Below are 26,907 nucleotides of genomic sequence, written 5' to 3'. Positions count from 1 at the left end.
ATTCTGTTGTCAGGGCAGATGGTTAGGATGGCAGAATTGGACAATGAAACTGGATTCCTTCACCGAGCAGCAGACTGAGGCATGAAAAAAAGTGCAGCGACACAAAAGCATCACACCAAGAAAAAGCAGGTTTTCCTCACAGGGAGCAGAGATGTCTGAATGGACCATAATACAAACAAAAAGAGGCTGGGCGGAGGCTGGAAAAAGGCACTGACAAAAACGGACAAATCCATTCCTACGCTGGTCCTACTGTAACACATTCCAACCTAGGTAACTTATTGCACTATGGTCCACGACCGACGTGGGTGGTCGGGCTATTTTTAGGTCCTTCCTCCGACATCGCCTTACGTAGAGGTCCTGAACGGCCTGAAAGGGATCTGTGACGGTGCAGTCCCAATGCCAAGCGTCGATGGGAGCCGGTCAGGACACTATCAGCGGTGCAGCAGCATAACGGGATGAGGATTTGCCGGCGACGCGGAGCTACCGGAGTCTCCTCAAATGCCTTGGTGATAGTTAATTTCATGGAACTAAAAGCTCTCAACCCGCTCCACCTCAGCCCGCTCAGCATGGCTGGAGGTCCCAGGGTTTCCTGTAGTCTGTGTCAGTGGCCCGTCCTCTTGCGTGGTGGTGAAGATGTGACCCAAGACTACAAAGTTTGGCTCTGGTGTAGCCTTATCCAGAGGTGTGAAAACGGTAAAATTCCGTACGAAATGTTCTCTAGACATTGACCTTGAATTTGTGTAAATGCTGGGTGTCTTGTATGCGCAGGAAAACCCCCAGGGACATCGTATGAAACCTACAGTGGAAGTGGGAGCCGCGAGTCATTGTAGCCAGGAAATCTCCTTGAAAAAGCACAACCTTGTGAAGACTGGGAGCCAGTTCAAAGTTTATTGCATTCCTTTTGAAACAGGAAAGCCAGGGGCAAAATAGGCTCAAAACATAGGTTAGGTGTGAGTACAAGTTATTGATAGAATTCTGCATTTTGGCGTGTCACAGTCATCATATGGTTAAATTAATGTTGACAGTGTGTGCTTTAACCCCATAGCCACTGTCATTTCTCAAACGCACAAAGTGTTAGGAAAAATACCACAAGATAAATACAAATACAATGTATCACTGTCCAAATACTTTGAGTTTACTGTGAATTGGTTAGCAAGAAGGGAGTCGTTTTACATTGACTGTTGAGAACAGAGATTCATTTTTGCAGGTGTGGTCTTTCCTCCCAAACTTTATTCATTACAAAGAACAACATTCTATAACATTCTATACCTTCTGTTAGCAGTTTAACATCACATTTCATGTTTGTAAGATGAATAACAGATCATTAATTAATGCCCAACTGAGTTCTTTCCAAGGTTTTATTGAAACAGATGGTAGCAAAAGGTCTTTGTTTAACTTAAAGGCTGGCTGGAATTCCTTATTTGGCCTGGTTTTAAATCCGATTCATCCCATGATTGAAGTCAAGCATCAGTTGGATAAGGGGTGCCTTTTGATATGAGTGTCTCTGAACTCCAAAGCGAAATGCCAGAGAGGTATGATAGACTGTGGTAGATTGACTGTAGATTTTAGAACATAATTACCATGATTACTATGCAACTGACAAAAGAAATGTGATTCCTACGCACAAAACTGGTCATTTGATTACAGGTTAAAATCTTATAGCTGTCACCCTCAGTAGCTGCTATCCACATCTTTTAGAAGCTCCCAATAACAGTCTTCCATTTCTAACTATGATTTACAATGTGAATAAACCACACAGCAGCTTTCTCATACCGCTCTTTACTCATCTCACCCTAAAATCCATCAGCTAACCTGCAGCATAGCTGAAATGTAACATTGTCTATTCATGATCACAAATGTTTTTTGTTTTTTACCTGAAAGGATATTGTTCTGTTTCTTAAAACAACTGATTATTGGGCTACATTTTGACAGTTTAAAGAAATCTATGACAATGTTGTGGGTTCCACCCACCCAAAGATTTTCACACCAAAAAAGGCAAGCCATTTTTGTAAACACTGCGCTAGCTTCATTCAAACACACACCGTTATGCCTTAGCTCTGGACCAGGATTACAAGCTCCAATTTAGTTATATGATAAGTTAAACATCAGCTGCCTGCCGAGGCACTCTAGCCATGTCAACACTGTTTTGAAAAAGCTGTGGGGCTGACCCATGCGGACCATGTTCGCTAAAAACACGGTCCACCCGCACTGAGCAAGTCCATTTGGTCCTAAAGCCACCCTGTCACAGCTCAACTGCTTGTTGCCTTTTGATCAGAATTGGCAGGAATTCAGACTGCCATTCCTTGCCATAACCAATTGACACCCCCTTCCAGCTTTTCGATCGGCCCATGTGCAGCTGCGCGCTGAATGCCTGATTATTTGACTGTTACCAGCTGTGGGCAAGATGGAAAGAAACCATGTTTACTGTGGCGGATTTTCTTTATTTTCCCATCATTCCACAAATCTCAGCACAGACAGAAATTGCCCAAAAGTACCCCATTTACACTTGCTGTCAAATTTTACACTGGAACACATTTTGTAAAGCATAAACGTAGCCATTCTCTAGAAGTTTTTTTATTTTTTTTTATTTAGTCACTCTTTAATGTCTTGGTTTCATCCGTGTTTCATCAGTTTGGTTGGTTTAACGGACACAGAACCATTTCTGTTGTATAAAATGCAGAAGTCTGTCAAAGGGTCTACCCTCCCACAGTAGGTCTGATGGATACAGAGCTGGACTCCCATGAGGCTGACATCCCTCTCCTGTCTCTCTAATCTCCATTTCCTTCTCTCCTCCATCATCATCATCCATCTCCCTGCTCACACGCTCCACCCATCGATTACATCTCTTTCTCTCCTATCCCTTCCCTCACCTTCCTCCCTCCATTTTTTTCACCGATTCACCCACCCACCCATCCATCCAACCTTCCTTCCTTTCATACATCCACCCATCCATCACTCCATCTATGCCTCTTCCATCCATCCATTAAACTGTCCTTTGATCCATCCTTTCCTCCTATCTTTTCTCCAACTTTGATGGTCGGGGGCATGAGGGCCCCATGAAATCCTGTCTTGCTGAGGAAGTCGGGCAGGTCAGTCTTGATGAGAGGCAGATCAGTCTTGATGAGAGGCAGGACAGTCTTGATGAGAGGCAGGTCAGTCTTGATGAGAGGCAGGATAGTCTTGATGAGAGGCAGGTCAGTCTTGATGAGAGGCAGGTCAGTCTTGGTGAGAGGGAGGTCAGTCTTGGTGAGAGGCAGGACAGTCTTGATGAGAGGCAGGTCAGTCTTGGTGAGAGGCAGGTCAGTCTTGATGAGAGGCAGGTCAGTCTTGATGAGAGGCAGGATAGTCTTGATGAGAGGCAGGTCAGTCTTGATGAGAGGCAGGTCAGTCTTGGTGAGAGGCAGGTCAGTCTTGATGAGAGGCAGATCAGTCTTGATGAGAGGCAGGACAGTCTTGATGAGAGGCAGGTCAGTCTTGATGAGAGGCAGGATAGTCTTGATGAGAGGCAGGTCAGTCTTGATGAGAGGCAGGTCAGTCTTGGTGAGAGGGAGGTCAGTCTTGGTGAGAGGCAGGACAGTCTTGATGAGAGGCAGGTCAGTCTTGGTGAGAGGCAGGTCAGTCTTGGTGAGAGGCAGGTCAGTCTTGGTGAGAGGCAGGTCAGTCTTGATGAGAGGCAGGTCAGTCTTGATGAGAGGCAGATCAGTCTTGATGAGAGGCAGGACAGTCTTGATGAGAGGCAGGTCAGTCTTGATGAGAGGCAGGGCAGTCTTGGTGAGAGGCAGGTCAGTCTTGATGAGAGGCAGATCAGTCTTGGTGAGAGGCAGGTCAGTCTTGGTGAGAGGCAGGTCAGTCTTGATGAGAGGCAGGTCAGTATTCCATGACCCCGACAGACAGTGACCCAAGTGGCTCCTTAATCTCCAAATAGTGCACTGCTGGTGAACCCCATAGGGCTCCGGTCAAAAGTAGTGCACTTGCTAGGGAATAGGGTGCCATTTGGGACTGCCTGCTGTTTATTTTTGTGGTTTCCACAGAGCTTAACAATGTAACCGCTCTCACACACACACACACACACACACAAAACCCACATAAACACACACAGACAGACACGCACATACACACGCACACATGCAACATACTCACACTCTTGAGGTGCATACCCTTTTGGGTATTAACAATAAAAATAGTTGAATTAAATCAATCTAATTAATGTTATAAAGGCCTACTTTCATCAGCAGTTGTCACAAAGTGCCTGTACAGAGACCCAGCACAGAAATCCTATTTCTCCAAAGATCTAACCCTGCCCTTAAACCTTACCTATGTCCTCAACCATTAAACCTGTCATTAAACCCTAACACTGTCCTTAACACACCCACCAAACAAGAAACCAGGCGAGCCTAGTTCAGCCGGCCCGCAATAGGATGTGTTGCAATCTCAAGATTCGAACCCGGGTCGCCCGCAAGAAAAGCTGTGTCATTAACCACTACACCACAGAGCTGTACATTTGCTGGGTGTCAGTACAGCGTTGTCTCTATCCTGAACAAATTATCTTTTGCTACTGGCCCTTTTAATAGTTAATTGGCCATTTATGAATGACATTGATAAATTTAAACTGACTAACGTTTCTTACTAAGTTTACCTCCACCACAAATAGCATCTATGTATGGAGTTTTCCACTGGCCGTTTTAAAAGCGAATTAGCCAATAATAAGCTTTACCGGTATCTACTAACTTACTGGAATAGTCATAAGAATTGAGCAATTGCTAGCGTGTCTGCCAAAGCTATTTCAGTTCATGGCATAATAACGTACTTTTTTCTTTAATTTGTGAATGACATTTATACAATAACTATCAATAAACTTTTTCATCAGGTGAAAAGACGAGAGAATCGTGGAATCTACCTGAAATAAATAATAAATGTCGTTGCTCTTATTAGATTCAAACATAGGTCTTCCACATGAGAGGCACTGTCTTTAACCACTACGCCATGGCTTTACACGTTTCAGCAGTCGCAGGACTCCATTGAGGATTGTGTTAAACTGACCAACGTTTCTTATCAAGTTTACCTCCCCCATAGCTTCTATGAACTGTATTGCTTTTGCCACTGGCAGCTTATTAGCCTGTAATAGGCTTACAAGTATCTGCTAACTTCCCTAGGAATAATCCTAAGAATTGAGCAATTGCTAGCAAGACTGAAGATGGACTTTTCCATGCCAGAAACAGTCACAATATAACCGTATACAGTTTCAGTTAAGGCTTACTATAACGTAACTACTGTATGTTAAGCCAGCAAATGTGCTTGTCTATCCTGACCCAAAACCCATGCACGGATGCGTACTTCGAAAATCCACCAGAAACAGTCACAATATAACAGTATTATTTCAGGCTTACTATAAAGTAGATACTAACAGTTTTAGCCAGCGAAGTTTTCATCTATACAGAATAATTGTGTGTACTTTGCTTCACCTGCGAGGAGATACAAACTCAGGACCAATAGTTCACAAGTCTGCTTCTCTAACGCTATTTAAAATGGGTAATCAGTCAGTCAGTCACTCACTCAGTAAGAGCCATTCGCTCTTCTTGGCCGTCTCCGCTTACGCGGGCCGGCCAAAAAAACTTGAAGTTAGGAAGAGAAGGTCCTCATTTCCATATATTTTTGAGGAATTTCAGTCCAAACTACGAACTACGGCACTATAAGAACACGCATACCCGTTGACAACAGAAAAATACAAATTTCAGAGAGGACTGGCAAATCACAAATCTACAAATTCGTTGTTAGAATTTTGAATTCAGTGTAATTTTCATTAGCTGGGTTTAAATATCCTGTAAATGGCTCAATGTGTCCTGCTTTGAACAGACTGTAGTATTCTGAGTATTAAAAAAACGATTAAGAGGCTTATAAACATTTTCCCTCCGCAATCTTGCTCAGAGTGAAGTAATTATAACTTCACTAAGCTTTTTCTGTATTAGGGAGTTTAGAGATTCAACACCATGCACTGTTAGAGAAAACCTTAATTTAAAACCAACCAGCTCGTTTGAAATCCATTACTCTCAGCCCGGTTGTTTGGGTCTTGATAATAACATTCACGCACTATGTGTAAACGGTGAGTGTGTGTGAGTGTATGTGTCTGTGCGTGTTTACATGTAGAAAGAGACCTTTAATGGTTGAACAAGACCCGACTGGATCAGGCGTACTGTGTGGAACTCTGTAGGTATAGGTTATTTACTCTTTGACCTCTGTGCTTCAACTCTCCTCTGTCTCCAAGATCGGTACTTTGCGACCAAGTAATATTCTCAGTGCTGCTCAGACAGACTGGTGCTGACTGAAGGTTACGTCCGAGACTTCATTTCTCTCTGTTCATTTCTGTAAAGTTTCTCAAGCTTTTAATGTTATTAAAGGATCTCTGTCACTGTTGAATTGATATAGAATGACACCACAGGTAGAGGTGAATTGATATAGGATGACACTACAGGTAGAGGTGAATTGATATAGGTTGACACTACACGTAGAGGTGAATTGATATAGGTTGACACTACACGTAGAGGTGAATTGATATAGGATGACACTACATGTAGAGGTGAATTGATATAGGATGACACTACACGTAGAGGTGATTTGATATAGGATGACACTACAGGTAGAGGTGAATTTATATAGGTTGACACTACATGTAAAGGTGAATTGATATAGGTTGACACTACAGGTAGAGGTGAATTTATATAGGATGACACTACACGTAGAGGTGAATTGATATAGGATGACACTACACGTAGAGGTGATTTGATATAAGATGACACTACAGGTAGAGGTGAATTTATATAGGTTGACACTACAGGTAGAGGTGAATTGATATAGGATGACACTACACGTAGAGGTGAATTGATATAGGATGACAACACTACAGGTGATTATTGCATGGCATTCTTCCTCCCCATCTTGTCCCTTTCTCTTTTTCGCATTTCTCGTCCACCCTCATACTCCAGCCCGCCCACTCGTTTTTTCATCCTTCTCTCCATCCAAGTTGTTATCAGCTGAGAGATATAAAAAGGTAGAAATATCCCTCGTCCTCAAGAGCGTAGCGACGAGCCCACACCCTCATCCACTTATCTCGCTGGATGTCAGAACACAACTGTATGTGGCTATGTTGTGCCTGCCAAAATGTGTGTGAGCATGTATGTGTCTGTGTATGTACAGTATATACGTGTGTGTGTGTGTGCATCCCTTTATTTGTCTAGGTAGCCTCACTTGAACCAGCAGGCCCAGTAGAATCAGCAGGCTCATTACAACCAACAGACAGCCCCAGTAGAACCAGCAGGCCCAGCAGAACCAGTATGGCTAATAAAACCAGTAGACCCGGTAGAACCAGTATGTGTAGTATAACCAGTAGGCCAGGTAGAACCTTTATATTCGAGTAGAAACAGTAGACCCGGTATAACCAGCATGCCTTGTAGAACCGGTATAAACAGTTTGTCTAGAAGAACCAGTAGGTCAGGTAGAACCATTATATCGAGTAGAACCAGTATTCCTACTACAACCAACAGAACTGGTAGCGGTCTGTCCAATAGTTTCCTTCTCATAACCAAACTCTCCGTCTTTCTATTGACACATTGATCCAGCACACTGCTCCGTGAGAAATACAATTTTCTGATAACAAACCTTCATACAGGCCACATAAGTTTCACTTTAGCAGGAGTCTTAATTTCTGCGTGTGCATGGGTGTGTGTGTGTGTGTGTGTTTTCTTCCAGTAGCAGACAGAGTTGACATACATTAAAGCAATACGCAATGAAGTTCCTTTCAGACACAACCCTGTCTCCTTATCACATAACTCCAGATTCAGACCGTTCTGCATGGCGGGAGGTGGGGTGAAGGAGGGAGGGATGGAGGAGAAAGGAAGAGGGGAGGTAGGAAGTGATTGTATGACGATGAAAGGGATGGATAGAGGCGGAAAGGAGGCATTGGACGAGGTAGTGAGGGATGGAGGCAGACTGAGGCGGGGAGAGAGGTAGGTAGGGATGATTGGCTGGCTGGTGTGGTGGAAATGTACTGAACTAATGTATTAATGAATTCTACAATGTGTATTTGTCAATATATAGGTCTTCATCATCATTGCTGTGTCATGCTAGCTGAGACGGTCAGTAGACATCATGTGAGCTGAGATGGTCAGTAGACATCATGCTAGCTGAGTCAGTCAGTAGACATCATGCTAGCTGAGTCAGTCAGTAGACATCTTGTGAGATGAGATGGTCAGTAGACATCATGCTAGCTGAGACAGTCATGTTAGCTGAGACAGTCAGTAGACATCTTGTGAGATGAGATGGTCAGTAGACATCATGTTAGCTGAGACAGTCATGTTAGCTGAGACAGTTAGTAGACATCATGCTAGCTAAGACAGTCAGTAGACATCTTGTGAGATGAGATGGTCAGTAGACATCATGTTAGCTGAGACAGTCATGTTAGCTGAGACAGTTAGTAGACATCATGCTAGCTAAGACAGTCAGTAGACATCATGCTAGCTGAGTCAGTCAGTAGACATCTTGTGAGATGAGATGGTCAGTAGACATCATGTTAGCTGAGACAGTCATGTTAGCTGAGACAGTTAGTAGACATCATGCTAGCTGAGACAGTCAGTAGACATCTTGTGAGATGAGATGGTCAGTAGACATCATGTTAGCTGAGACAGTCATGTTAGCTGAGACAGTCAGTAGACATCATGCTAGCTAAGACAGTCAGTAGACATCATGCTAGCTGAGTCAGTCAGTAGACACCATGCTAGCTAAGACAGTCAGTAGACATCTTGTGAGATGAGATGGTCAGTAGACATCATGTTAGCTGAGACAGTCATGTTAGCTGAGACAGTCAGTAGACATCATGCTAGCTGAGTCAGTCAGTAGACACCATGCTAGCTAAGACAGTCAGTAGACATCTTGTTAGATTAGATGGTCAGTAGACATCATGTTAGCTGAGTCAGTCAGTAGACATCATGCTAGCTAAGACAGTCAGTAGACATCTTGTGAGATGAGATGGTCAGTAGACATCATGTTAGCTGAGACAGTCAGTGGACAGTAGACGTCATGCTAACAACCCAGTAACTGCAGTTGTCTGACACGTGTGGTACGTGTGTGCTGCTATTTCAACAGGCAAGTATCCAGTATCATGTCCAGCTGTAGACCGACGGCCACGTTTATTTGTTGTTATTCTCATTTTAAATAACATAGCGCTGTCCTTGAGCTGTTCTTGTCCGTGGATGTTTCATTCTTTCTTGTGTTTAATGTTGTGTGTGGGGCCGGCAGTAGGAGCTGAGGCACAAGCAACAGCTGATATGGCTCCAAATAAACAAACAAACTGCAGTGTCACACAGGCTGACAGGGACAGACCCCTGCCTCACAGAACACTCACAGTAATTAAAGATCTGCATGAGGCGTTCTTAAAGGACACACACACGCACGCACACACGTACGCACACGCACACACACAGACAGACGCACACACAGACAGACGCACACACACACAGACGCACACACAGACAGACGGCACAGGCGGATGATAATGCCGCACGTGTGACACCACCAACCACCAACGCACCGATCTGATTGGCCAGGAAAAAAGCATAATGAACAGCCAATGGTCACACTAGTCACATGACCTAACTACCTCATGCATGTTTCTTATTCTCTCTCTCTCTCTCTCTCTCTCTCTCTCTCTCTCTCTCTCTCTTTCTTCTGTCATTGGCTCTCTCTTATTCTCTCTCCTTCTCTATCCCTCCCTTTCTCATCTCTCTCCATCCCTCCCTTTCTCTCTCGCCCCTCTCAACTCCCTTTTCGACCTCTCCCGTCCCCCCCCCCCCCCTTCCCTGCTCCCCTCCAACGTTCAGGGCCATCAGGCTTTCTCCACACGTCCCGTCACGTCCCCATCATGTCCCCCCATCACGTCCCCCCGTCACGTCCCCCCCGTCACGTCCCCCCCCCGTCACGTCACTTCCAAGCAGTGGTCAGATGAAAGGGATGGTAGTGGTGCAGAGAGACCGTGTGAGGAGGGGAGTGCGTGAATACATCCTAAAGGATGGGAACGCAGAACTTCACTGGGGCATGAAATGAATTTAACAACAGCATACAGGAGCAGAGGCAGAAGGGGGGAGCAATAAGGTCTGTGTCTCCACAAAACCAACACTCGGAGTCCCAAACTAACTCCTATTTGCTCTGCAATACATTCGACTTGAGCGAGCAGGCAGAGCCCCGGTCCAAAGTAGGGCGCCTCACAGAGAATGGGGCGCCGTTTATGACGCAGTCGCGGATAATGACCCAACCATCCGCCACTGGCCCTGGGCCCTCGCACCATCAACCCCTCATCCGAAACCGGCAGCTGAATTCAATAATGTAAATGATATCCACGTTAACAGACGCGAAGCTTAGCCTGCCAATCCACACAGTCATAGAGGCTCTGCTGTGCAAAAACCTCATTCCTCAGAACACACAACCCTGGGAAGTCATCCATCTCATTTGGCCATGTCACATAGGCTCTATCTTTTGCCCCCCCCCCCCATCTCTCTCTCTCTTACTTGATCTCTCTCTTTTCCCGTCTCTCTCTCTCTCTTCCCTCATCTTCCCCCCTCTCTCCCTCTCTCTCTCTTTTACTCTCTCCCTCATTGGCCCTCTCTCTCTCCCACTCTCTTACTCGATCTCTCTCTCTCTTCCCTCATCTCTCTCTCTCTCTCTTCCCTCATCTCTCTCTTCCCCCTTCTCTTTCTCTCCCTCTCTTTTCCCGTCTCCCTCCTTCTTCCCTTTTCCCTCTCCGTGTCATCCACCACATTATGCCGTGTCACATATGGAATGTTTCCCTGGCTAAACTAGGATCAGACTATAATATAGTCTAGTCAAACATTGTTATAGTGACTTTGCCGCTCTCTCTGTCCGTGCCGGAGCGGGAGGGGCACCATGTCCCCTTCATAGGGCACTACATTTGTGGTGAACTACACAGAGAACATGTGTAGAAAAAAAAAGATCAAGGTCAAATAGATGGTCTGGGCCATCTTTGATTTGGACCCCCTCATTGCGACGTCGTCTTTGACTTGGGGCCATACGTTTAACGTACAATACATCCATCGCAGGCCTGGGATGAAAAGGGATGAACTTCCTCTGGGCTCAGCTGATCTCGCCCAGCTTAATTAACCAAAGCAATATTTTTTAAACCTGAAAATCCCATCCATCCGGTATTCTGGGCCAGGACCGAGCGGATGCTTTTAGTGTAAGATTTAGATTCGTGTTAAAACCCAGGTCTGTTTCAAGGCACATTTTAGATCAGTCATATCCAGAGGTTGTCATACTGGCCCCGGGGGAGGAATGAAACCCAACTTTGAACCCAGTCCAGAGGGAGATCAACCAGCCAGCCAGGGCCAGCCAGTTTCAATTATTCCCTCGCTACAATCGTTCTTTGGCTAGGACCCCTTCATCCAACAAGAGGGTGCCAACACCATGCCCTCCTGGTCACTGTACCCAGGAAACACTCAGCCATCCCGGGCCAAGATCTGACGACAGGGAGCCAGTTCAGCAGTTTCTGGTCCTCATCTTTTATTCATTATTATAATTTACTTGGCGCTGGTACTGTCGACTCTCCCCCTCTGCCCCAAATGATACCCTATGCACTACACCATGCCCAGTTTTTGATAGGGGCCTATTGGGAACAGGGCGCCATTTGTGATGCGGCCCTCTCTCAGTCAGAGCCAGGCATAATCTCAGATCGGTAAGCACTTATGATCGTGGTAGAAAAACTATGGAGGTGTAGAGTTTGAATTATTGATTATAGCAATGGATGTCTAGTGAATAGCCCCAGGCGGCGTTGCCAAAACAAAATAGCAAGCTAACGAGGACACTGAGAGTTGAATTGATGCAGTGGCTGGCTGGGGGTGTGTGTGTGTGTGTTTGGGGGGGGGGGGGGGCGGGGGAGGGGTTGCTCCACGTTGTTCTAGGGTAATCAAGGGTGCATCCCAAATCCCACCCTGTTGTGCGCCGTTCTACTTTAGACCTGGGAAGGGCACGAGGGAACGAGGCATTTGAGACACCAGTACAAGTCATACGGTCGTATCTCAAAATATGATAATCATTTATCCAAACGTGATCAAGAGGAAAGCTTATTTCCTACGAAACAGTCAGCCGTTCTCCTGAGTGAGTGAAGACTGAAGGGCACCTCAAGGCGGAGTCTCAAGTGGCACCCTAGTCCCTTCATGGTGCACTTCCTTTCCAGACCCAAAGATGTACCCAATACAGGGAACATGATGTAATTTGGGATGCAGACCTTTGGAGTAGAACATGTAGTGCTGTAAAGTGGGGGTGTTTACACACAAGCTTATCGTGAATAATTCAATGGTCGACATAAAATGTGTTGCGCTCCAACTAATACGGCTTTAGATTTATTCATAACACAATAAAAATGAAAGAATGCCATTTGAAAATAAAAACTCCCATGTACCAACAATTGGCCTAAGATTAAACTGTGCTAAGGACTGACTACTGTGCCGTTTCAGATGCTAATTGGATGCTGGTGATGCCTGGTAGGTAGTGGGCTTATAACGCATCAGTGACGACAGAGTGTATCCGAATGCAAGGCACTTGACCCTAAATGCTCTGGTATGTCAATTTGCCTGAGACTGTCTGCAAGATGACCGAAAGGTATATTACATGGAGTTCACTGTTATTCATCTAGCGTCATTAGCTGGCTTCCATCTTAGCATTGTGGCAGCAGAGGCCCAAGATGAGCCCCCTATAGCTTACTAAAGAAAGGGCTCTATATGCTATGCTAATGGGGTTAAGCTGAAGACCATTTAATAAAAATGTTATTTTATTAAGAACTTTTATTCCCTATGCATATTTACACATACTAAAACTGTACATGGTGTAACGGCGCTGCTATGGTCGTAGACAATATTTAGACACTGAATACAAAAACGTTTACATACATTATAAACATATCAAACATGAAAGGTAGTGAGATAATGTCTATATAAAAACACATGGTTTTACAGTTTCAGCAAATAATGTGAATTCATTTATTTTGTTTCCAGGTCAGAGGTGGAGTGAAGTGAAGGACACTTTGTCCTTTTAGCAGAATCACGTCGTAATATTCAGCAGGTTTCTTTACACTTATTTATGGGATTAATAAGGCACGTCTCATAACTGTGTAACATTTTAATGAGGCACAAACATAACCAGTCATTTTTTTTATCTGATTGTCAAACTAATATATTAAAAAAAAAGGCTACCTGCACATGCCAATTTCATAAATAATTCTAGGCTCTAGACAAACAGAGCACTGCGATCTCACACATGAAGACAACACACCATGCTTGTCCCCAGACATAAAACCAGAAAACTGATGTTTTATTAGGGACTAATATTTTTTGCAACTTCTCTTTTCACTGACTTCATAGTTGTTTTCGTTTTTCAGAATGATTTATACATTTTTCAGCCAGACCCATACCCCCCCACCCCCCCCCCCCCCCCACCAACCTTCAATGAGACAGCATATGAGTAGAAAAGAAAGAGGTTTTATTCCATATGATGCACGAATGAGCACAAATAACCAATATTTGAATGTAATCAAAGAACATAGCTACGTGTAGCCAAAAATTGAGCAACACAACCTGCCTCTGATCAAGACTGGAAGAAGACGGATTGTTAAGGCTCATTTAAATGAATCTGTATCATGATCAGACTTATTGGTACAGATGCTTATTCAGAGGGACTGTTCCACTCTATAAAGGTGGTATATTAATCATGGTAGAAGGCAGAAATTATTCAACTGAACAACAGGCAGGCTGATTTATTCATCCCTTTTCCTCTTTCCTTTCATTTGATATCCATCCACTTAACAATATTGGTTAGTACTTCACCCCTTTCCTCGGAAAACCACTGTAGGTTTTTGGCCGAACACCTTTATAATGCTTTCCTTTTTCCAAAATGTTTTTTGTTTGGTCATTGTGTTTTTGGGAAATTCAGTAATGCAGGATGATTAACCTGTGACAGAACTCACTTGTGTTCCTGGCAGGCAGCTGGTTTGGCTTGAATCACATTAGAATTTCAATTCAGAAGAACATGTCCTCGGTTGTGTAACAATCTTTGAACAAACAGCAATTCACTCGTTGTAAAGACTGCCAGTGAATCCCCTTGCTCATTTGTAGCCACATTAGCTGTCTGTCAGGGTGTAGGGTTTTTCCACAACCGTGTCAACTTGTCTGTCTCACCAAGGACGTACAGTTTGATTACACACAAACAGAGAATTCTGGATCAAAAGCTCGGCAACCAAGTGGCCAAGGCGTGGTGAGAGCGAGTAAAAACCGAGAGGGGGGAGTGGGTTTCAGAGAGGGTGAAGTTTGGCGTGACTATTCCGATTCACAACACTCAGGCCGACACCCGTCACTCACATCTGAAGAGGCGTCGCCTGTTCATTGGTCGCTACAGCGTTGCGTGGGAGGGCAGCTCCCACTGATTTGAGAACGGGAGGAATATGCAAATCAGTTTCACTCCCTGAAGGCCCAAGGTCACAGGATTGGAGGAAGAAATGTGGGTGACTTCTGACAAACCGACGGTTCCACTAGCAACAGCTAGCCGTGCACTGTTACTGCAAACGGAAAATCTGTTGATTGCAACTCAAAGTAAATTGAGGAAATTTCAAAGCCTTCTATTTAAAACTCTCATAAATAATGTATATGTGCTAGATTCAGTGTGGTTGTTGTTTTGCAGTCACATCCTCCCACCCACCTTCTATAATCTCAAAGGAGGAAGAAGATGAGCCTTTTTATCTTGAAGGAGGAAGATGTTGGAAAGACACAGTGATCAACAGTAGAAGCTTTGTGCTTGGAGAGACTACAGTACAAGACAGGGATATTATACATCTCTACCCAAAGTGACTTTGATTTCCTCTACATAGAATAATGAACTAAGGAAAATACTTGTACATGAGGAGAGTTATGTTTTATTCTGCTGTCATTAAATAAAATGCTAGAAAGGCATTCTTGAACAGTCACGGTCTTCACAGAGAAATACATGTATTCTGTACACTGAGAATGACAAGGAGGAGTTAGGATGGAGTGTTGCCTTGTAAAAAGTCTGAAAATGAAAATGAAAATCTCAGTGAAAACCGGGAACTTCTGTGGTTGGGGACCCTAAAAATGGTGAAAACCTCTGACAAGCTTTAAGATTAACTAACACATCTTCCCACATCTTCCCAAGTATAAACCCTGTTAAATATGTGTCAACACAGTTCCCGGAATTTGGACTGAAGTTCAATCCCTCCTGGTAATCTGTGGTTTTGATAAATAGCAGACAGACTTGGTAGGAAGTTGGCCATTAATCCAGTTGGAATGTTTACTGTTTCCAGTGCAATTTCTCAGAAAACCCATAACTCTTACAACATTGTATCACAACTGCCAAGGCAGCTTAAGGACACAAAATCTGAGGATAAACAGAAAACATAGGACGAAAGAAATAAAAATAAAAAAATCCAGGAATGCTTTTGGTGAAGTCTTGTTTTTGTGGTAGGTTGTATGGCTTCTTTTTTTTTTTGCCCTTCTGTGATTTCCAATCCTACTGTACATAGAAAACAGGAATGCTATACAACGTGTTTCAATTTACTTAGACATTCCATAAAAATACTTTTAAACTATATTTTAGATTCTGTAAATACTTCTTACATGAGATTCAGAAGAACTTAAGCTTTCAATAATTACTTTGAACTGAGCCCTAAATAGCATAATTGACACTACCGCTCAGACATGTTTTTCTTTAAAAAAAATCAAAAAAGGTGACAACCACAAATACCATGCAAAAAGTGTATGGTTGGTTTCAAAAGAGCACGCTATTAGCTACAGACGTAAAAACAACAAACTGTCTCTTATATAAACAACAAGGGTGCCCGAACTCAGGCCTACAGCTGCCGTGTATCGACCATAAATGACAAATCCTTCAGATTCCTCATTTGCTATGTCAATGTGACAGTGCATTCTTTCAAATATTGCAACCAATACAATGTTGTTAACCGTAATATTTAGAACTGTAATATCTACATTCACGAGGAGCTGATATGAGTTCAATCACACAACTGAAAGGTTAAGATCCCTCCCAGTATACTAAACGGCTGAAGCCTAATTACTGCTATAACATCATGAACTCTTAACATATTTAAATGAATCACCACTCAGAGCCTCAAGACCAGCGATGCAGACAGTGGTTCTGCTGAACACGGCCCCAATGCACACCGATTCAAAGGCTTAAACCAACACTTCATTATCCCGGTCATAGTCCGGCGTCGCCTAATCTGGGATATGGAGCCGGCCGTAACATTGTGACTGTCTGTAACAATATTTGTATTCAAATGAGCCGCACTGCTCAGACACAAATCCAATTAAAAGCCACTGTGATAGCGGTACAAATACCACCAAGCGCTCCACACCCACCGATGAGGAACACAAAAGGTGAAACCACTTCAACCCCAGTCAGTGAACCAATGAAAACAAGGAGAAAACAGGCGGGTATAAATAGTGTTGTAAACGTCACGTAGCAGCAGGGTTTGTCCCAAAGAACTACAAACAACCAGTGTACATATACACTGTGTTCTATGTTGTCTCGGCCACCAAAAACTAGGAACCGCTGCTGCTGGTAATAACACATTTCAATGTGCGCCTTGACAGCCTCTCACCGTTCAATGTGTCCACAGAGATTAAAGTGCACGTGACCCCAGCGGGACCCAGAGGGGCCTACGGCAATAGGAAATGGAAAGACGGAGATCAACACTCTCACCAACTGGGCTGCACATGACGGACCCCCCCCCCCCCCCCCCCCCCCCCCCTCCCCCCCCCTCCCCCCCGCCCTCTTAGCCCCTTTGGAACAGATGCCAGCAAGCAGGGTGGCTGGGAGCGTGCCCTAAAAGCCTCCTCTGTAATTTCTCCTTCGGGTCCCCACCCATCCCGACGACAAAGCCTCACTCAGCGCACGTGTGTCTGCTGTTGCCCCGACCTTCAGACTTGGAGGTTGGCAGATGTTAGCCAGAGATTAGAAGCTGGAGGTGGCACCGTCTCTCAGAGGGTTGGCGAGGTACTGCTCGGTTGGGTAGTGCCAGATTGACTCGTACTACAGGGAAGGTTGGACGATGAGCGTTGTATACATCCTGGGGAACATAAATGGTCGGTGAAGCATGATTTAGTCATCAACCACATTGGAATAAGTTCACGCTTGAGTGTTTGGTGCCAGGACAAAGGTTCAGGATAGTGTGTACGATGTGTGTTCGACTGAAAAATGTATTCCCAAGTGTTATGTTGTGTAACTTTGAAACTTTTTTTTCTGTAACTTAAAAAATATCGTAATTCTGAGTGACTGCGGCCCCACCAGAGCGACCGCCTTATCGAATACCCTATCAAAAGCAACTTCCCCTAAACAACACTGAAGATCTGCTTTTCTCTGAAGCATCTGAATCAAAGAACTTATACGGAAACTGTCAAAGCGTTCCATCAAACGCGGAACTCCGAACGCTCAACACAGACGGCAGATAACAGACGGCAGATAACAGAACACAGATAACACAGAACTAATCTATCAGAAGATAACCAGGGCTCAGAATATGCTCTTCATCGTCATCATCATCATTATCTCTTCCTAACATTGAATTAGCAGGCGAGTCAGCCAGAGGCTATGCCACTGCTGTATTAGTGAGACACCATAGACATTTCCTTCCTGTTGATGAGGTTTTGACAAGGTTTGTCAGAGCTAGGTACTAATTACCCAACATTATTTGCAATCTAGGAAGATGCATCATATCCATAGCTCACCACTCCCAAAAGTTTAGCCTGGTCAGTTATCATGGCCAAGTAATATTAAACACAAAATGTGTTTTGTTTTTTGACACAAAGATCAACAGTGCTAGTTATTCAGGCCCTGCTTTGCCACTTCTTGGCTACTGCACACTAGTGTGGTCTAATGTGACAAAAAAACTAACAAGCAAAGCTGAAGCTGGCTCGAAAAAAAGCAGCACACTTCTCCCCTAACTGCACCAACAGAACAGAAATGCCCTTAATAACACAGTTGTCTTTCTCGGTTGTGGATTGATGACAATCTCTTCACATTCTTCGAGTAAAACATTTGTTAACAGCAACACTCAGTAATGTCCCATGGGATTGAAACTCCATTCCATCTTCAATTATTCGACAGCAGAATTGTCTTTAAAAAAACTGATCAAAGGATATCTAATGGCACAACACCTCGTACACACATATACTCTAACAAAGACACATCTTGCCTATCAGTGTTCTGTATTTGTCGTGTTTGTCATGTTATCTGTTTTCTGTGGATGTCAGGCGCTGCTTTGGGAAAAAGCCAACTTAACACATCAAGAAATAAAGAGCTGTCCCTTCTCAACAAAACGACAGATAGCAGAAGGGCATATCAACTTGGGTGACTGCTAAGATACTGTGAAATAACTAGGGCTGTCAAAATGTCAGCGCGTCAGTATTGCTTTATTAACTTAGAAGTGTTTTCACCACTACTTGTTTTGATGCAATTTGCAAATCCAATTCTTCACTGCTTGTATTTAGCCTCAATCATTACCAGGATTCAGACCAATATATAGATGTTGGGTTTTTACCATTTAGTCAGGATTTATTCACATTTGAAATGAATTAACCATGTCATGGGATGTATCACACAAGTTTTGCTTGATAACAAACTACACTGTTTCGTTGACTATGCTAGTTAGCTAGATTTAGCTAATGCTTGGATCTCTGGGCCACCATGAGAGAATAATAACCCACAATGAGCTTCAGGGTCATTTATTATTTCAGCTTTCAGAAATACAACGTAGCTACTAAGGCTACATTGTCTATAAGAAATAGCAAGTAACATTTTTGATTCAGCAGCAGATAATTTACATTAGAAAAGGTTTGGGTAAACCAGATGCCTTTGTCTCTTTTAAATGGGGCCACAGCTCCACCCACACACTGGGGATTAAACAGCACTGTTGAGAAGAAGCCAACGTTACACCCTCCAAGAGGACAGCTGCATAATTTGGAACATTATTCTGGAAAAGATAGGGTCAGATTGTTCATGTTTTATTTTTAAAACTGACATAAAAGTTTGAATAAGATCTATCTGAAGGTCAACGTTCAGGAGCAGAGTGTGATACCTGCCCAGAGAGAGAGAGTACACTGACATATGTAAATCCTATGTGAAATACTGTGTCACGGTATTGTGCTAAAGCTTTCTGATCCTATAGACTTCCAGTCTTCAACTTCCTAAAAATTTGAATAGAGACACAATCCAGTGAGCAAAGGCCATTGAAAAAGCAGATAACATTGCAAACGTCATAGGTTCTGTCTCATTCTATTACATTTTTCTAAAATGATTACAGGCAGAACAAATTCCTTCCTAAGCTTGAGAAGACATTAAGTGATTTTTTATTTTTTTTCCCAGTTAAGGAGAATCGTTCAAGTTTTTTTTTTCACAAAAAAAGGATTAATTACTGTAACCAAAGCTCTGCTATATTCTTCACGAACCACATTCATAATGGCTGCTAATATTCTCCTCCACCTCAAAGAAAGATCACTATTTAAAGTGTAATTTGAGTGCATTGAGAATCATCAATCACAATAACATGTCCATTCCGTTCCAGTATGCTGGGGAGTTAGATGTAGCGCAGGCAATTTAATCTCAACTGTATCTGGCCCATTGTGATGTATGGGTGGTAGGCAGAGAGAGAAGTTATGCCCGGGCCGGGAGAACATTCATCTTACTGGTATAAAATAACACACCATACTGCCCTTCACTTTTTTTCACCCAGATACACAGACACACTAAGCATGTAGGTGCACACACATACTTACACACATGCACAGGCATACAAATTACTTCACTTACACACACACACACACACACACACTGGGCATCACAGATAGGAAATTCCCAATCAGAAACGTTCGTTTGGCAGATATTCCACAGACATGATAACTATTTGTCCACTAATGAGAAGAACTTTCACCCTGTGTGTGTGTGTGTGTGTGTGTGTGTGTGTGTGTGTGTGTGTGTGTGTGTGTGTGTGTGTGTGTGTGTGTGTGTGTGTGTGTGTGTGTGTGTGTGTGTGTGTGTGTGTGTGTGTGTGTGTGTGTGTGTGTGTGTGTGTAGACTACATACCAACATCAGCAAAAACTGAATCTGACCCGTGAACTGAGAATGTAGACCATGTCTGGTATAGTGGCCCCTTGACTCAGGTTAGGTTTGCATCCCAGCTAGGGTCCTGTTCCCAATATATTTCTCTACTTTAGGGCTATGGCACTTAGTTTGAAGAAGTGCACTACAAAGGGACTAGGGTCCCATTTGGGATACAAAATAAGGCTGAATAAAAATGCTCAGAAATATATGACTTTCCATCATCTGCTGCATTTTTACACCAGTCAGGAGAAACAATGTGTTTTTGCTTTTTATAGTGGTTTCAGTGAATTGAGGCATTGGGCACGCCTTTAAAATGTCACTGATGAGATTAGTTTTTGAAAAGTAAAATAAATCAAATTTTTCTGATGTTTTGAGTTCACCGTGAGACACAGCTTTGTTTACCGGTCGCAGGAACAACGAAGACCCTTGAAAAATGTTTTTATAAGGAGAGGAGAAAAACAGCATGCTTTAAAATCTACTGGTTATGCTAAGAAACCATAACAACGACTCCGTTCACACAGACGTCCTTCAAATCTCCGGCATAATACTTCCAACAGGACATTTTTAAACTAATGCTGTTAATTACCACCTTTAATTGTCTGGTCAAAGCACAGCCCAGCACTTAGTCCACTTACCAAAAGATCACCAAAACACACAAGAGGAATCAACCAATTGCCTTGTGGTCCACCAGCCAGGTCAGTAACCAGGAATGAGGGACATTTACTAAGTCCTGAGAGGGCCAGGAGAAAAAAAAACAGTGGCTTTGTTGTTATAAGTGAAACTAACTATTTTCAGGCTTTTGGCCAGAAGTGAAAAACAATGAGTCTTTCATTGTTTTCATTGACTTCCTTTGTCCTTCAAAAGTTGCTGAATATCCCCTCTAATTCCATTTACTCCTCAATTCCTGGCCCTTGGTTGGATAACGAGTGAGCGGCAGTGCTCCCTTCCATCAGTTCTGAGGAAGTACAAGAGGTCAAGAGCAATCTCAGCGGATTTTGTAGGTTGTGTGAAGCACAGTCAAGTGAAAAATTATGGCAGGTATTGAAAGGTTTTTCTAGGGGCTCGTTTACAGAGAGGAGGTCTGAAGGAGGTAATTGGGAAAAGGACACCTCTTTTCTGTGATGTACAGCTCCGGGGTCCCCCCAGGCCACGTGTTGGAGCCATTATTGTGATGTCTGGAAGACAGATACTGTGGCCTTAGAAGGACATTGAACCACACACACGCACAACCACAAATACTAAGGGCACTCTGCTGATGTAATGGATTTTCACGCTACCCCTTTAAATGCATCCACCGAAATGAGTGGAGATGATGATGATTGCCTCCTTATGCAACATATGTGCACAGTCCTGGTTGGGAGGAGAAATGGTGTCCCACTTTGACACGAAACACAGCTGGGGGTCAGTTTGAAGCAGTTGTATTCAAAGGCTTGGCTGTGTGGCTACCATGGTGGCATATATGTCATACTTTGAATATAAATACACACACATATCTTTGTAGGCTAAGTACTCCTTCTTTTCAGCAACAACCTGGGAGTAACTGGGGTCAATTATGTGGCTCAGGGACAGGATGACATGTTTTTTTTTACTTGTCAGCTCTGGGATTTGAACCAGCTACCTTTTATTCAATGGCTCGGTGCACATGGCCGCTATGTTACCTTTCAGTACGTAAAAGATAATTAGTCAATTTAAATAAATCACTAAGGCCCTAATCTACTTATTTCACCTGACTGGGACTATATGCATCTGTTGTTTACATGTATCCCTTTACAAAAGTGGAACAGGTGTGGATGTATTCAGTCAGTGTCTAGTATTACCACCATTGGCCTCATGTAATGCTGCCCTGTGTTGCATGTGTAATAGCTATTATAAAACAGGTTACCAATGCAATTAAAAATGTAAAAATATATGCAATGTCATACCTGTTGTACACGTTCTCATATACCTTGGCCTTTAGCCAATCAGCATCCAGGATTCAAAGCACCCAGTTGATAATTACATTTTAGTAATTTAGCAGGCACTTTCATCCAAAATGTGGTTCATACAGTTAAAGCATTCATTTTCATTCAGCTCGCTGGGACAAACACATACCAGAGTTGCAGTAAGTAAAAATAAAAAATGTATAGTATTTTTTTTTGTCATAGTCTTGTTTAATATTCACTAGAAAGTTTATGTAATGCTGTAGCTGTATCATAGATAAAACTTTAGGTGTTGATTCTTGTGGGAACAGATTAAGCCTAGTTGTAAACCTAGTCTACAGTTTTTCACTGAGCTATATTTTATAGTCCTAGAATGGGCTTCATCTGGGGACGCAAATCAAAACCCGGATGTATTAGGGCTGATTTTAAGGTTTTACTCTTAACCTATAAATCAATACATGGACTTGCTCCTACTTACCTTGCTGAAATGATCCAGCCATACATACCTACACGTAACCTACGATCGCAAGATGCAGGCCTTTTAATTGTACCTAGAATTTCTAAACAAACAGCTGGCGGCAGGGCTTTTTCTTATAGAGCTCCACTACTGTGGAATGATCTGCCAATTAAGGATAGAAATGCAAACTCAGTGCAAACTTTCAAGTGTCTACTAAAAACTCATCTCTACAGCACGGTTTATAATTAGGTGTAGCCTGGCCCGGGGGCGTTAAGGTGACCAGAAGGCTTGATACTGTCCACCCTTGCTGTCTTGCCAGGTGGGCTCTCGTCGCCACTGGGATGCCCTCCCTCCAATGCCTTTCGGGGGAAGAGTCACTGGCTTGTCGTTGTCTCTCTGTTGCGCACTTGTGCAATTGGGCTGTACGCTGCTGGCAATACTCGGCCCTCTTTCAGGGGGGTTGCGGTTGGTGGGTGTCCCTTTGATTTCCTGCCTGTTGGGCCCTGTCCGGGGCCTCCCCCGGGTAGGGCCACAGTGTTGCCGGACCCCCCCGTCTCAGTTCCAAGGTGTTACGCTGATGTATTATTGTGCTGGGGGATATGAGGAATGCATTTCTAACTTTTCTCAGTCTCCGCCAGTTTTAAATCTTAGGAGGAGATGAGGTCCTGGTCCACACCTGCGGAGTACCTGGTTTGGGGGGCCCGTTGCTGTCCCTGTCCTTGTCCACCTGGTCATACTTTTGACCTAGTCTAGAATCAAATAGACTCTGGATTTAGCCCAGAGAAATGTATTTATTATTCTAATTGGACTCATAATATCTCACCCGGCACAGCCAGAATAGGACTGGTCACCCCTCTGAGCCTGGGTCCTCTCTAGGTTTCTTCCTAAAATTCGGCCTTCTTAGGGAGTTTATCCAACACTACTCTTGTTTGCTCCTTGGGGTTTAAGGCCGGGTGTCTCTGTAAAGCTCTTTGTGACAACTGCTGTTGTAAAAAGGGCTTTATAAATAACTTTGATTGATGTATTAGACCTAAAAAATACCACCCAAAAAAAACTGGGGCCCAGGTGCATCAACACACATGCACTATATACCCTCTGTGGCATCTGTCAATAACAACAGAAGGGGAACTAAAAGCCAGTTGATTTTAAATGCATAATTAATACGAGCGACGACCCATATCAGTGTCAAGCAGCAGCTGATGGGTGTTGCCAGAGTTATTGTCTTACTCAGCGATTCCATCTGAAAGGCTCACAATGAGATCACATCTCTGCTCTGTATTGTCCGCGTGCCGGTTTGACATCACATGATCCAGGAAAGGGTGAACTGAACATAATTTTGCATGGCTGATTTCATTATTAACTTCAGTACACAGTGATGGGTGTGGTGATGTGTTCCGATTTTATTATGGCTGTGATGTTTTGTGACGTCTTGCGATTTGATCGGATGTGTCATGCTGTGATGGGTCTTGCTGTTTTGTGTTGTGAAGTGTCGTTCTGTCTTGTGATGTTTTGCATTGTGATGTGTTGTTATTTTTGGTGTCTTGATGTGTCATTCTGTCTTGTGTTGTAATGTTTTGCATTGCGGTGTGTTGTGCTGTGATGTTTTGTGAAGTGTCATTCTGTCTTGTGATGTTTTGCATTGTGGTGTGTTGTGATTTTTTGTGTCTTGATGTGTCATTCAGGCTTGTGTTGTGATGTTTTGCATTGTGGTGTGTTGTGTTGTGATGTTTTGCATTGTTGTGTGTTGTGTTGTGATGTTTTGCATTGTGGTGTGTTGTGTTGTGATGTTTTGCATTGTGGTGTGTTGTGTTGTGTTGGGTAATGGCATTACTTGTATGAATAATAATAAATGGTCTTAAACAAATCCTGTCGGTTTGGGAACTGTAGATTTCACAGACTACTTTGAAAGGATTATGGTTTTGAAGAACAATACAGAACTCCTTCATGTTATTTGCGGCACCGAAAAACATTGCAAAAAAACAAAACATTAAGGCTGTACTTGAATCCCAACGCACTCTTCTGGCAAGGCAGTTTTAATGCTAATTTCCTTAAGAGACAACATATTCTGGTAATTCAGCAGACACTCTTATCCAGAGCAACTCACACTTCCATACTTTTTAGAACGACAAAAATTGAGAGGCCTGCAGGAAAAGCGTGACTGCATTGAATCCCAGCCCGAGACAGACTCCAACAGTGCTGTGTGACTGTCTGACAGCCCTGTTGGCTTAATCAGTGGAAGCTCATCAATCAACTCACGTCTCACACTGTCCTGACAGAAATCTAAAACAGTTTCTGGCATGTCGGGTGTGCAGTCCACGTTAATCTGTCAGAGTGGTGCAAAGCTGTTTTTTGTCAGCTTAATGTATGGAATACTCCCTCACAGCACTCATATTCCTTCACCCTGTATGTTCACTACGTAGCTCATAGCATATTGAATATTGACACTTGTTTACTCAGTAAGCGAAATTCTGGAAATGTGTAAAATGTACTTGGCGAATACTTTACCCGGCCCGGTCATATACCGTGCATTTAGAAAGTGTTCAGACCTACCCCCTTTTTTCCAAATTTAGTTACATTACCACCCCATAATGACCAAGCAAAAAAAGGGTTTTAGAAATTTAGAAGAATGAAAAAAATAATAATATCAGAATTACATTATTATTCATACATTTAGCTATGAAACTTGAAATTGAGCTCAGGTGTATCTTGTTTCCATTCATCATCCTTGAGATGTTCCTACAACTTGATTGGAGTCCATCTGTGGTAAATTCTATTGATTGGACATGATTTGGGAAAGCAAACACCTGTCTATTTAAGGTCACAGTTGACAGTGCAAAAACCAAACCATAGGGTTGAGGGAATTGTCCGTAGAGCTCCGAGACAGGATTATGTCAAGGCACAGATCTGGGGAAGGGTACCAAAACATTTCTTCAGCATTGAAGGTCCCCAAGAAACAATGGCCTCCATCAGTCTAAAATGGAAGAAGTTTGGAACCACCAAAACTTATTCTAAACGTAAACGCAAGGCAAAGCTAAGTAATCAGGGGTGAAAGGCCTTGGTCAGGGAGGTGACCGAGAACCCAATAGCCCCTGTGACAGAGCTCCAGAGAACCTGTATGGAGATGGGACAACCTTCCAGAAGGACAGCCACCTCTACAGCACCATCAATCAGGACTTTATGGTACAGTGCCCAGACAGAAGCCACTCTTCAGTAAAAACGCACATGACAGCCTGCTTGGGAGTTTGCCGAAAGGCACCTAAAGGACTCTCAGACCACAAGAAACAAGATTCTCTGGTCTGATGAAACGACAAGCATCATAACTGGAGGAAACCAGGCACAGCTCATCAATGATATTGACATTTCTTTGGGTCATCATCTAGTTTTGTGCTAAAAAATTAATGTATTCCAATAAAAAAAAAGTCAAAGGGTCGGAATACTTTCCAAATGAGCCGTATATACAACTTCCTGCCAACGATTGGGGATCAAATACTGTGTCCACTCTTCTGATTCTCTCCCACTCGCCTGTCTCCCTTGTGGTTTACGGTGTTCTTGGAAGCACAATTGGAATAGTGGTCAGATGTGGTCAGATGAGATAAAACTTTAACTTTTTGGCCATGCACACCATTTGTATGTCTAAAGCCAAAAGGGTACTACATACAGGTCAGTTGTACAGGGGCTCTTGTTAAAATAGATTGCATAATGAATTCCACTAAGTACCCTGATATTCACCTGGCTGTCTCAGCTAGTAGATAGAGGCTTCGCCATGAATGGACCTTTCGACAAGACAATGAACCCAAACACACATCAAAATAAACACAGAAATGTTTGCGGGACCACAGAAACACTGTTCTACAATGGTCATCTCAGTCACCAGACCTCAGATTTTCAATCCAATTGAAAACCTGAGGTCTGAAATGAAGAGCATAGTCCACCAGCGCAAACCGAAGACTATCAAGGCTCTTGAAATGTCCTGCATGAGTGGTCCGAACATCTCTCCAAAAGAGTACGCCCATCTTGTCAGACATGCCCACTCCAGTGGCATGTCAATATTGATTGCAGGGGAGCTAATACCTTTGAAACCTGAGTTCTGCAGAAACAATCGTACTACTCAATAAAACATTTGTCAGAAAAAGGACTGCATTTTAATGAAAAATATACGGCTCCCCCTTATGTTTGAGCCCAGAATATGACATGAATTAATTGTTTTTGTTATTTTTTGCATTCACTTTTTACTCATTTACATGTAGGATGCCAATACTTTTGAGTTGACCGTATGTTTTACTGCCCTGGGCTGCCAGTTGGATAGGACTGTATTGTATTTGGGACCAAGCGGGCCAATCTCTCATATAT

The 26,907-nt window shown here is 43.3% G+C and overlaps 2 protein-coding genes across 3 annotated transcripts in view; both read right to left on the bottom strand.

The window, feature by feature from the left end:
- LOC117594590 (uncharacterized protein PB18E9.04c-like) overlaps positions 1 to 26,907 on the bottom strand; it is a 64,162-nt gene that overhangs the window by 6,284 nt on the left and 30,971 nt on the right. The window contains exon 3 of the mRNA XM_034292822.1: positions 3,030 to 3,851. Coding sequence (XP_034148713.1) covers positions 3,030 to 3,851 — 822 coding nt within the window. The remainder of the gene's footprint in view (positions 1 to 3,029; positions 3,852 to 26,907) is intronic.
- chst15 (carbohydrate (N-acetylgalactosamine 4-sulfate 6-O) sulfotransferase 15) overlaps positions 1 to 26,907 on the bottom strand; it is a 57,958-nt gene that overhangs the window by 23,148 nt on the left and 7,903 nt on the right. The window lies entirely within an intron of this gene.

This window comes from Esox lucius, chromosome 6 (genome assembly GCF_011004845.1).
Source record: "Esox lucius isolate fEsoLuc1 chromosome 6, fEsoLuc1.pri, whole genome shotgun sequence".
NCBI classification, from domain to species: domain Eukaryota; kingdom Metazoa; phylum Chordata; class Actinopteri; order Esociformes; family Esocidae; genus Esox; species Esox lucius.
Note: the sequence above shows the minus strand (reverse complement) of the source record. Positions and strands in the feature narration are given on the sequence as shown.